Genomic DNA, 12857 nt, shown 5'->3' with positions numbered 1-12857 from the left:
TGCTGCCCTCTGGCGGCGGCCGCCGGGGATGCTTCCCCCGGGGTTTATCGTGCTGTGTGCCTGCGTGTGTAGCAGTCTTTGTTTGCCTGGTTGTTGACCACCGTCAGGGGAAAGGCGGAGGGGTCTCAGATGTCGTCGCCGGGACAGCTTCACTTGGCGGTGAAGCTGGGTTGGCTTTGTTTGAAGCTGCTTCCCGCTGCTCGGCATTGCTGCCTTTCGTATACTAGCTAGTCGGTTGGTCTGTTGTAGCGTAGGCTGTAGAGAGGGAGAGAGAGAGAGCAAGAGTGAGAGAAAGAGACAGAGAGAGGGCGAAAAACAGTCAGAGAGAGAGAGAGGGCGAAAAACAGTCAGAGAGAGAGAGAGAGAGGGTGAAAAACAGTCAGAGAGAGAGAGAGAGTGACAATGAGAGTGAGAGTGAGAGTGAGAGACAAATACTTAATTCGTCACCCAATTTGGCAATGACGTGCCATACTTTGCGGTCACTCAGTATTTTTTCCGGTGATTCGATTCTCCGACGTTCAATATAATAAGGTGACATGGCGGATTTCTGTGCTAAGGCTTCTAAACGCTATCTAACATAAGCCATATTGTTATGGCAATCATGAGAATTCGATAACATGTCATTGCTAGGCTTTGGTAATCGCAAACCGACCCATAACGTCAAGGCACATTATCTCTCATCTTTATTGCACCAGATTTTAGTTGTTTTTCCCCCGATTCACCTGCGAGTTGTCCCTGTCGCATGTGGGTCGTGACGTGTGGCTATCTGGCTGTTTGGCAGAACACAACACCACCGTGCACGCGTGTAGCGACGGTAGCGTGCAGACGCGCGCGATGCTGACTGAAGAGTCTGCAGCAGGCTGTAGTTCCCAGAGTTTCATGGGAGCGCGTTAGTTGCTGCCGACGAGACCGATTTCTTTGCTGCATTTCGGTTGAACAGTTAGCTGCATGCTGATCTGCCGTGCTTGGAGGGACGCGCGCACTGCACACCTATAGGATTTTGCATGTGATTTCGGCACCGATTCTGCATGCGGACGGACGCTCGCTCGCCCCGCGACTTCCATGTTGACGTCACTAGTAGCGCATATAGCGGCGCATAGTTACGGTTAGTTTCGTCGCACTTTCCCTTAATTTAGCGTACGTTCGCTCCTGTTTCCGCAGCTGACCTTCTCGGCTGTGCGTGCCGTCGCCGGCGCGGAAACGACGGCTCGGAGGTATCGTCGGCCGTCGAAATGTGGCCGCCCCCGTCGTCGCGCTTTCGCGTCAACTCACGCCCTCTTACCTTTGTTGCAGCATGAGGACACCGCTCGGATATGGTGGCGCCCCCGCGGCGGGAAGCAACGGGCAGCGCTCGCACCTGCCGCTGCGGCTGTCCCGTCCCGGATCGTCGACGCTGTGCCCGGAGTGTGGCAGCAAGTACCCGACGATGCACGCCAAGTTCTGCATCGAGTGCGGCATGAAGCGAGTGACGGTGGGATAGCGTTCGCATGGTCGCTGCAGTCGCCGCCACACCATGCCGCCACACCATGCCGCACACAGTGCTGTCAGATTTCTGCTAGTTATACTATCAATCAAACGCGTGTTACTATTGCGGTCAGATCCACGGTATTAATGCAGTCAAATCCGTGTTAGTAAAACTGTCAAACCTGTATTATTAATACGGTAAAATCTGTGTTAGTAAAACAGTCAAACCTGTGTTATTAATACGGTAAAATCTGTGTTAGAAAACAGTCAAACCTGTGTTATTAATACAGTCAAACCTGTGTTATTAATACAGTCAAACCTGTGTTAGTAAAACAGTCAAACCTGTGTTAGTAATACGGTAAAATCTGTGTTAGAAAACAGTCAAACTTGTGTTATTAATACAGTCAAACCTGTGTTAGTAAAACAGTGAAACCTGTGTTAGTAATACGGTAAAATCTGTGTTTGTAAAACAGTCAAACCTGTGTTATTAATACAGTAAAACCTGTATTAATAATGCAGTCAAACCTGTGTTATTAATATGGGAAAAGCTATGTTAGTAAAACAGTTAAACCTGTGGTATTAATATGGTAACATCTGTGTCAGCAGAACCTTTTGTAAAATGGCACCTGCCTATAAAGAACACTTGTGATTTTTTCTGAGAGACAGTCTTGTACTGAAACCACCTCTATAGATAGGACACCTGTCTGGAAAGAGCACTTTTTGGGGTTTCTCCCGAACTACACTCACATACAAGTTTGACTGTAGTTACGAAGTTGGGGAGGAGTTTTTGGATAGCCCCCAGCGTGTGGTGAGTGTCGCACAGAATAACCATGTTACACACACCAAGTGGCGGTTTTACACGTGACAGCTAGCAGACGTGTTGCTAGGTTGGACTCCTGCGGCCCGTTGTCAGAAACATCGTAAAGTTAGTGCTAATGCTGTTTCTGACAGCAAGCCCCTGCTGCCCGTCTGCTAGAATAGTTCGTGTTGTCGCTAGGTGGCAGAACCTTGCAAAGTGGGTTTCAGTTGGCTAGCCATGCGGTTGTAATATTTCGTACGACCATTCATTAGAGACATGGAGAGAGTCAGTCAGAACGTTTTACATGTATTTATGCTTCGTATGCCTTATGTATATAATTGATGATGTAATCTGGTGGAATGGTGTAAAGTATTCCATGCTGTTTTAAGACGCGTATATGCTTGGCTGCCATCTCCCCTCTTAGATCTTCGTGCACACCTTGAGCTGAGGAGTGTATTTCAGATTTGGCATGCCTCTGGTGCGTGCGTGCGTGCGTGCGTGCGTGCGTACGTGTGTAAACGTGCACGCAAAAGCTAGCAGTACTGTATCCACACTCTTATTTAACAGGCATTTCTGTGACTGTTTTATATGTCATAATTTCAAAGCACTCAATGTGTTGTGGTAAAATACACAAGATTTAGTCCCGTTTTATGATTCGCTGAAAGGATTGATAAAAACAAGCAAAATACTCGCTTTTGTATGTTAATGTATCGTGAACATAGGGAGAACTCCGAAAAACAAGCGTACGAGTTTTGTTGCTATCCAAACAAAAGTTTGATAGGGACAAGGATGTGCATTCACCAGTCTACCTAATGGCGTGATATCAGTTCAGCATTCCTGTGAGGTTACTATTTTTGTGCATTTGAACAGACGAAGGTAGCCGTGATATATTTAAATGGTTGTGAAGTCTTTAGGGGAAAGTTCCGTCGAAAGATACACTGAAGAAATTATTTTAAATGTATGTATTGGGGGGAGCATGGACACGTGCACGTGTCGTTGCGTTGGCCTTGTATTATTTTTATGCTGTTGCGTTTTAATAGGTAACTATGTGCTGTACTTACTTTTGCATTCCAACCAGTTGGCTTTCACGTGTTTGTTTGCATGCATTTTAGCTGCTGGCAGTATAGTTATCGGCTATATGTCTCTGTGTCGCTCTGTCGTAGCGTCACTTCAAAAAATTTCACTAAACGTGATAATAGGTTGTTGACGAATTTATTCATTCCTGGCCGATCAGTTAGCATGGCTTTGTATTGGATGTCAAATCGATTAATTGGGATTTGTATAATGTCTAGCATAATATGTTGTAGAGACGCGAGGTTGTATGTTTTTCTACATGACTGAATCTTCGTTCTGAGCTCCTGGCATCGTTCCATCATACAGCATTCCATCCTCTGTATCTACAGCCGAACACAGACACGGATGGTAGAAACTGGAAATCGTATTATGCAGCATTATTAGGTATTAGCAGATAAAAAGTCAGTGCTGTTGTGCCGCTTCTAGTCTGTAAAGAGCAACATTTTATAGTCATTAGTATTTATTAGTTATATAGATGAATAGCTTCACAGGTTGTAGGGGATTTGGTTCTTAGCCCCGAGTTCTGGAGATCGTACGCACGCTGGATCTCTCGTTCAACACTTGTCATAGATTCACCACTTGCTGTAGAAAATAGCTGACTTGACATCTTCTATTCTAAGGCAGAATCAACCTTACACTGTACATAAACAAGCGTACCTTACCCCCAATGAGTTCTCGTTTTATGTCTATTCTGTTCGTGTGCTTTTTGAACTACTTCGGGTGCATCTGCGTGTGAATGCGTTTAGACAGCATACGTGTCAGATCGTATTATCAAAAATCAATCCAGTCTAAATCATAATCTCCGTATTATCAAAATACAGTCCTCGTGTTATCAAAAAACAAAAACAAACGGTTACACATTTACTATAGCCACCAAGCTTGCTTTCAATTTCCAATTCTGTTATCAAAAAATACGTGACTTGATTACGTTAATACCTCTCAGTCAGCAAACCTGGCCAAATATCTTGAATATCATTTAAAATTATTCCTATACTTGCAGTTGCTTCTAGAACCTAGCTGTTTATTTTGTGCTTAATTTTTCCGTTTGTCTTCGAAAGTTCTTGGAAATAGGTCCAAGTGCTTATTTTATGTCTAATGTCCTGTAATTTTTCATTTTTGACTTAAAATAAAAAGGAAATCTTCATTGATTGAGAAATTTCATCGGATCTCTATAGTTCACAGGAAAATAAAGTTCCTGTGAGTTAGATCCATACTGATTATGGGTCTAACTCAGATAAACTTTATTTTCCTGTGAAATCTTTATTGCTGGTTATCTTACTGACCAAAAATTTATTCCATTAATTCCAATTTAATTCCAAATATTTGTTTTTGTTATTATTTGTAAAGATTTGGGACAAGGAGAATATGGTCCTTAATGGTTTCTTCCATGAATTGGAGGCTGAAGAAGATCTTTAATTTCACCAGCTCAAGTACTATTAGCAAGAAATTTATAGAGAAAGGATCGTTCTCATTGAATTAGGGTGCAAAACAACTATTTTTTACTTTATATATGAATCTAAGGTATATATGATTGTCACAGATTGTGCTTGAAAAAACGTGTCCTTAAAATGTCATTGAAAAATCTTTGAAAAAATATTTCACGCTTGTGGGAACCATGTACTGAGTAGGCCCACTACCTAGCAGTAATAAATTAATGTACCATATAGAATCAACCATCACGGAAAACCAAGAAAATACCAATAATACCTTTTCATTCAATATCTGGTATTCTATCTATTTCTATTTATCTATATCTAATATGTATATCTATTTATATGGTGTATGCGTGCGTGCGTGAAGATAAATATAATTATATTGCGAGAGCGAAAGAGAGAGAGAGAGACAGAGAGAGAGAGAACGAGAGGTGGGAGTCACGGAGAGGTTGAGCGGGAAGGCGGGAGAAAGTAACTATATTAGAAGGAATATGTGCATCCGTGCCTGTGTTTGTGCCGTTTGTCTGCGCGTGTGACACATCTCCGTCTGCATGCCTTCTTCCCTCCTTTCTCTCTTCTTTCCTTACATCTCTCTTCTCATTCCATTCCCCTCAGTATTTCCCTCTCCCTCTCGCGGATAGTATCGCCCACGGCATCAGTTGCACAGTGAAAAGTTAGCCAGGCAAATGGCTGGTTTTCAGCTTCAACCTTTTCACCCAACCAAAGCACAAAATGTGGAGATACCGCTATAATACGCGTTTTTACAGTCACATAACCCCACATACACATACACTAACGGACGCGCACACGCTGGTATGGTCGCACGCACGCGCGTGCGTGTATTATAGGCGTAAATTCACATTTTGTGCCTCGGCGGGTGAAAAAGTTTCGGCTGAAATACGGTCATTTGCCTGCAAACTTTTCACCGTGCGACTGATGCCGTGGGCGATACCATCCGCGAGAGGGGAGTAAGGGATTAAGGAACGCATTAAGGAATAAGTGATTACTTTTATTCACTGTTAATTTTACCGCCTTACTCAGCAGATGAAAGGTCAGCATAAAGAACCGGCAAATGTTTATTATTATTAGTAAATCTTTATTGCATGTAATTCAACTACAAATACATGTACTGAAGAGTCTTTTTCATGGAGGAAAAATCTGATAAATGTAGTTAAGTGTTGAGCAGTAATAAAATTTCCGAGTGATACAGTACATTGTGATACATAGTTCTGAGTGATAATTAGCTTGCGTTCACACGAGATTCACGGCCTCGCTGGTTCCGTACTTATCTGGTTCTGAATTCGGCTGAAATACCGTGCTAACACAACCCGGAGCGTTCGCTTTGCTTCTGCCAACCACAACACATAACAAATACACGTGACCTGATCTATGACGTCACGTGAAACATAGCTATTAGGCCTGCGCGATGGCGTGTGCATATGTTTGCTAGTGAATTAGACCTGCTAAAATTCGAGACTGTTCGCTGGCAGCAATTGATCCGTGCGCCGGCCTTTCGATTTGGCGCACGGATCAATAGCTGCCAGCGCGTGATACTTTCGTAGGAGGTTCCCGCGGTCGCGTGCGCCTTGCCGCGGAACTGCGCGCAAGATTCGCGCTTAGCGGGCAGGATCAACACCTCTCAGGCGACGCTTCTCTGGTATCCGGTCTTTCTCTGGGTATAATATAGACTGGTAGCCGGTCGACAGTTCCATGCGCTACACTAACGTCGTGTAGCGAACGGGTACCAGTCTAGGTAAGCGCACTACAGTAAGAGGCCTCGAATTGCGTTCACACAACAGGCAATACGCGCCCAGCGTGGTGCCGAATAAGCCTCGTATTTCAGTATTGAATATTTTTACCGTGTGAACGCTCAGTACGGAACTGAAATCCTCGTGTGAACGCAGTTACCCATTACAGTACCTCAGTACCAACAGAAGCCCAGTACATTTAACATCAAAGCTTTACATATTGTTACAGGACTGTGACGTGACATGAATCTGCGTGAATGACAATATGAAACGACTATTGTGTACGTCAGCTAGTGACTGTTTAATCCGCTGTCGGCACTCGTGTAAAACAACCATTTTTTTACCTTATACATGTATATGAATCTAAGGTATATGATGATGATATATAGCTAAAACGATTTGTCACAGATTGTCCTTAAAAAACATTGTCCTTGAAAGAATAATTCACACTTTTGTGGCAACCATGATTATAACCCATGATTATCGAGAGCATATAATACTAGGTATGTAATATTATAAACATAATACTATAGTAGTGTTATACTATAGTATCATGGGTTCCTGAAGGGATGCATTGATTCCATTATTGCATTGGTACAGACAGGACACCGGTCTAGTGTCCCCCTGCTAGTGTGCATGTGTACGCTGGAGTGATAACCTGAACAGCAGCTTCGTTTCAACAATATCTATTTCACTTCTACACTTACAAGAAACAATTGGCAAGGTTTCAGCCTTAGTATGTATATTGAGTATCAGCTAAACATATTCGGCCGTACTAGCACCACCTAGAGGATGCCCCCCCCCCCATCGTATCGCTCTCTCTACCTTTTTTGGTCACACTATGTACATCTATGTGTAAATAATCTATGTTATATATATATATCTGAAACACATAGAACTTTGTTAACTCTGTAACAACTGTGTATTTACAGACCATAACATCCATCCATAACCAACGACCATATGCTACAACACTACGTTAATATAATAAATCTCATCAAACATCAACCTTATCACAAAGGAGCAGATTTAACGCGATTAAACCTCATCTATCGGAATCACCGCTAAATCATCTAACATGGAAATTAAGACAATCACACTGATTAGACTGCGCAGACGATAATACTTACAACGGTAATTATAATAATGAACTGAGGAACTCTTGAGATATAACGTGGTACTAGACAATAATAATACTTAACAACGAACTGAGGTTAAGAATCGTGAGAAATGAGGTGGTACCACGACACGAACACACACGCACAAATTTTGGTCAGTCTAAGCCTGAGAGTATCGTAAAGGAATGGATGACATCTCCATCCTAGCAGCGCAGTTTACAGAAGGACACTGTATAAAAAAAACATACTCACGCTCGATTGGAAGACGCACCGGCCAATACCACGCGCGATCAAATCGAAGCAAACCTATCACAGTCCGATCTAATCTTGGCTAGGATAAACTCGGGTCAGAACTCTAGAGTCCACGTACACTAATTCACGTCTGCTCAAACGCGACGCGCCCTCACTAAAACATTAATATCAGCACGACGGCAAGGCCAGCGCTTACCCTCTTCGCGCACATCGACTAGCTTTTTTCTTTATTCACAGATTGCAACAGTGGCAGTAGCAGCAAACAAACGAGCGTGGGCATAGACGCACATAGAATCTCAAGCAACCATGAAGGCTAGCGGGGCAGGGTGGAGCAACCCAACCGCCCTCTTCTCCTCCACACTTCCCCCACAACGTGACCCACGGGCATTCCCAGTGGAGAAAGCGAGTAGGGTGAGGCAAAGCAACACTTATCCCCCGTCTTCTGCCCAGTCGATCCGTCACCGCCGGTGTGAGGACCGCCGCCACGCGCGGCCGCGGATTGCCGCTCATAAATCTTTTGCATCACAACTTGATCTTGTACAGCTTCAGTTTGAAGCCTAGGACTTCGGTCAGTACTGCGGAGAAGGCCGATAGGATTACCACCTTGGTGACGTTGTACAGCAGAGGGTTGGCCGACATGCCTGATATCTTAAACGGACTTTCCAGCTCCTGCGCACAGAAACACAGATTTGAGTAATCGGATGAGAACGATATATAATGCAGAGATGACGTAGAAAATAATTGGATGATTTAAATGATAATATGATGATTCGAGCTAGGGCGCACTAAAAAATAGATCCGACTTTGGATTGGGGTTAATGACATCTAGTGGCAATTCTCAAAAGTGACATTTATGCCGAAGCAACTAGTATGACATCATATTCACGCTCATAATAGTATGCATTACTTCATGATAATACATAGATGACCTGGACAGCAATTGGCTTAAACTTGTGTAATTCAAGTTCAGATTTAAAGCGACCTCGATAGATCAAACTGACTTCATGCATCTATTACTAACTCGGAAGAAATCCTTACTTATCCTTTGCAGTAAGTGCCATCAGTGTTTTATCGTAGCAAGCACACAACAAGGACTAATATCGCGCTGGAAATGGATGTGTAATGGAAAGCAAAGGGGTATTTCCTTGTTTATGTGACCACGAGACTACACGAGACCTATAGCAAGAGGAGATAAGTCACGAGCACCTTGAGTAGTTGTGCAGCAAGTTTTGTGACATGATTGGCAAGCATCAACTCTTCCTTCTTATGTGGCTTCTGTTCCATCCCAAGGTATAGGTTAATCTAAACAAAACACGTAATAGAAACAATGACAATATACACTTGTTCGTGGGAAAGCCTGATTACATTAGATGCATGGGTCATTGCCTTGAGATTTCGAATTTTGCATTATGATATACTTCATTATGATACACAGAATACAACACACCACTCCTTCATACGTGCACTTTACTGCAAATATTTCAGTCTACACTGATTTCGGTGAACACATTACCCTACCTATACCCTAGGCAGGTTTTGCAGGAATAACAATTGTTGGTGCTACGAACTTAAAACCAGAGGCCCATCGTCAGAAACAAAATTAGTTTTAACAGTACCACGTTTCTGACAATGGGCCCCAGTAGACAGTGTAGCGCATAAAAAACTACTTTTCTTCAGCGACAACCGATAACAACAATTACAACTACAACTACAATGAACACAACAACTACAACTACAACGAAAACAACAAGAATAACAGCAATAACAAGGACAACAAATAGAACAGCAACAACACTGACAGAAAGGACGGCCCAAGGATAGAGAACATAGGTCCCAATAAAACCAATGTGCCTAACCCTAACCCTAATCCTAACCCTGGCCCTAACGGCCCAAGGATAGAGAACATGGGTCCCAATAAAACCAATGTGCCTAACCCTAACCCTAACCCTAATTCTAACCCCAACCCTAACAATAACCCTAACCATAACCCTAACCTATTATATTGATATAATATTATATTTATATTGATGTAAATGACATTGATTTTATTGGGACCCATGTTCTCTATCCTTGAACCGAAAGGACAACAACATCATCGATAATAACAATGAGGGCAAAGACAACAATAACAATAACAACAACAATAACAACAACATCAACAATAATAACAATGAGGACAAAGACAACAATAACAAGAATAACAACAACATCAACAATAATAACAATGAGAACAAAGATAACAATAGCAAGAACAACAACATCAACAATAATAACAATGAGGACAAAGGCAACAGCAAGAACAACAACAACAACAACGACAACTACAATGCTAACATCAACAACAAACGACAGCCACGGCAGCGGCGGCAGCGTGGGCACGGGCATCAGTCACCTGCTCTGTGATCAGCACGGACAGGTTGCAGTATTTGCGGTTGGTCTTTGTGCCGAGGGTCATGAATCTGAGCAGGTAGGCGCCTATGCCGAGGCTCCACAGCAAGATCTCGCAGTTGAAGAGCGAGTTGAGGAACGTCGTGTGATCGGTGATCAGCTGCAAGACACGAGCAGGAAAGTGAATTTAAGATCAACGCATTCACTATACAACATTACGCTACACTACACTTCACTGCACTCCATTGCATTACACTACACTGCCCTGCAGTGCATTGCATTGCACTAAACTACACTACACTGCACAATACTACACTTCACTACACTACGCTATGATACACTGTACTGCACTGCACTACACAACATTACACTACACTATACTGCACTACACTACACTACACGACGCGACGCTCCACTATACTGCACTACACTACACTACGCGACGCGACGCTACACTGCACTACGTCCCACCCACCCAGTAAACTAAAGGAAACATTACCTGCACACAGACAACGGAGAGTAGGCAGAGATCGATGAGAAAAGCTGCTGATACGATCACATCTACAGACCGCTGTGGACCTCTCCTCTGCAAAGCACACCCGAAAATCAACACATCCGTTAGTAGCAGAAGCTGGGCAAAGTGGTCGAATATACATAGACACTCCTGCATAACACTGTCTAATCTGAACAAAAATCCGTGTAAAAAAGAAATCTAACATAGCTTTCACTGTGAGGCGAGTTAAATTTACATCCCACTTCACAGCACAGTCAAATCTATATGGATTCTAATTCAGAGTGTAATCAAATTTACATAAATATTGCCACACAAAGCAATTAAATACACATAGGTAGTGTTGACAAACACACACACCCAAACCTACATGTATTTTGAAATTTCAAAGCAAGAAATAGTCAATATATAGTAATAATTTGATGATTGATCCCATATAATGACTTTGTTTTTATACACTCCTGATATATATAAATGCTTGGAAGAAGTATTGAGGAATTAGGAGGGACTTGCAATTAGCTAGAAGTGCCCCTTCTAACATATCTGATTATATTTTGTTATGAGCACAATACAAACCTTGAGGTACGACCTCAGTGACAGCCATGTCTTTATATTTCTCACTTTGTTGAGACGGAAGTGTGGCAACTCTGACCTCTGTGCACGTCTAGCAGATGTCAGATGACAGAAGAACTTGGAATAACGGAATCTCTACAATGAAGACAAATTATAGTAATGATTTACAAGATATAGTAATTATTTATAAGTTATAGTAATGATTTACAAGTTATAGTAATGATTAAACAGTTATAATAATGATTTACAAGTAAAATCAATGATATAGAGCCTGATTTATCATGCCAAATACATACTGCTTAGTAAATACATAGTCATTAGTGCGGGAGAAACATCACTTTCTTACATTAAATGATATCGCGTATAAACAGAACAATTATTTGCTTGGCCATAAGTTGCTTAAGTGTGTCTTACTGGGAAATTATCATTACTCATTTAGCTAGCGATTTTCGCTAAATTTTGCAATAAGTGTAATAGTAATATTTCAATACTGCACAGACACTGCAAGTTATACTTTTCATCAAATTCGTCTTGCGAGTGATAGCTTCATTACAAGCAGAAGATTGTTTACCTGCTTGAATGTCCTCTCAGCCACGGATAGTAGGAAGAAGAATATAGCGCTAAGCAAGAGCCTCTCCAGAGTACCAAATACTAGCAGCGTGCGCTGTCTGCAAAAAAAAACCATACTTACTTTAGTGCAAACAGTCACATGATATAACCAAGTACAAATATACATGTATCATGATGTCACTTGATATACACTCCAGGATTGAAGCTGAAATACAGAAAGTCGTGTACAGAAGTGTAAGATTGAAAAGAAGGCTGGTGACACCAAGAAGAAAAGCATACTCCGAGACAGAGCTGGTAAATACCTTCAACTCCAGTTAGACATTACCTGGCAAAATCATCTGTAGGTTACTGACTACTAGGCTACTACACTACCTTCCCAACTGAGAGGCACATAATTCAATAGACCTCGAACATGTGCTAAAGGGGCCAAGGATAGTTGCAGCCTCATGTCCTAGCCACAACGAAGAGGACAACACCGCACACAGCGCACAGCCAGCAAAGATGCCAAGCTTCCATCACACCAACAGCAGGCGTGCGTGCGTGCGTGCGTGCGTGCGTGTACGTACCTCCAGTCTGCAGCCAGCAGCGTGTGCACGGACCGCTGTAGCTCCTCACTCAGACTCGTCATGTTGTGCGTGCGTGCGTGCGTGCGTGCGTGCGTGCGTGTACGTACCTCCAGTCTGCAGCCAGCAGCGTGTGCACGAACCGCTGTAGCTCCTCACTCAGACTCGTCATGTTGTGCGTGCGTGCGTGCGTGCGTGCGTGCGTGCGTGTACGTACCTCCAGTCTGCAGACAGATGCGTGTGCACGAACCGCTGTAGCTCCTCACTCAGACTCGTCATGTTGTGCGTGCGTGCGTGCGTGCGTGCGTGCGTGCGTGTACGTACCTCCAGTCTGCAGCCAGCAGCGTGTGCACGAACCGCTGTA

At 43.0% G+C, this 12857-nt stretch overlaps 1 protein-coding gene across 1 annotated transcript; it reads right to left on the bottom strand.

Annotated features, from left to right (window-relative positions):
* Positions 1–7188: 7188 nt before the first annotated feature.
* Positions 7189–12584, bottom strand: LOC106805703 (putative homeodomain transcription factor). Its single transcript, XM_014807406.1, has 7 exons — positions 12497–12584; positions 11932–12028; positions 11364–11495; positions 10776–10862; positions 10281–10436; positions 9095–9190; positions 7189–8557 (listed from the first exon to the last, which is right to left on the bottom strand). Exons 1-7 carry the CDS (start codon positions 12556–12558, stop codon positions 8411–8413), a joined length of 777 nt encoding a protein of 258 aa, XP_014662892.1. The 5' UTR covers positions 12559–12584; the 3' UTR covers positions 7189–8410.
* Positions 12585–12857: the final 273 nt, after the last annotated feature.

Source organism: Priapulus caudatus, unplaced genomic scaffold (assembly GCF_000485595.1).
Source record: "Priapulus caudatus unplaced genomic scaffold, Priapulus_caudatus-5.0.1 Scaffold124, whole genome shotgun sequence".
NCBI lineage: Eukaryota > Metazoa > Priapulida > Priapulimorpha > Priapulimorphida > Priapulidae > Priapulus > Priapulus caudatus.
The sequence above is the reverse complement of the archived record's forward strand: the minus strand, read 5'-3'. Positions and strand labels throughout refer to the sequence as shown.

Bases quoted from the DNA above. Each gene is read 5' to 3' on its own strand.
- LOC106805703 (XM_014807406.1), bottom strand. From the start codon at position 12,558: ATGACGAGTCTGAGTGAGGAGCTACAGCGGTCCGTGCACACGCTGCTG. The intron at 10,863-11,363 runs GTTTGTATTGTG...TGTGCTTTGCAG, and splicing joins CACTGAGGTCGTACCTCAAG to AGGAGAGGTCCACAGCGGTC. The intron at 10,437-10,775 runs GTAATGTTTCCT...CGTGTCTTGCAG, and splicing joins TCTCCGTTGTCTGTGTGCAG to CTGATCACCGATCACACGAC.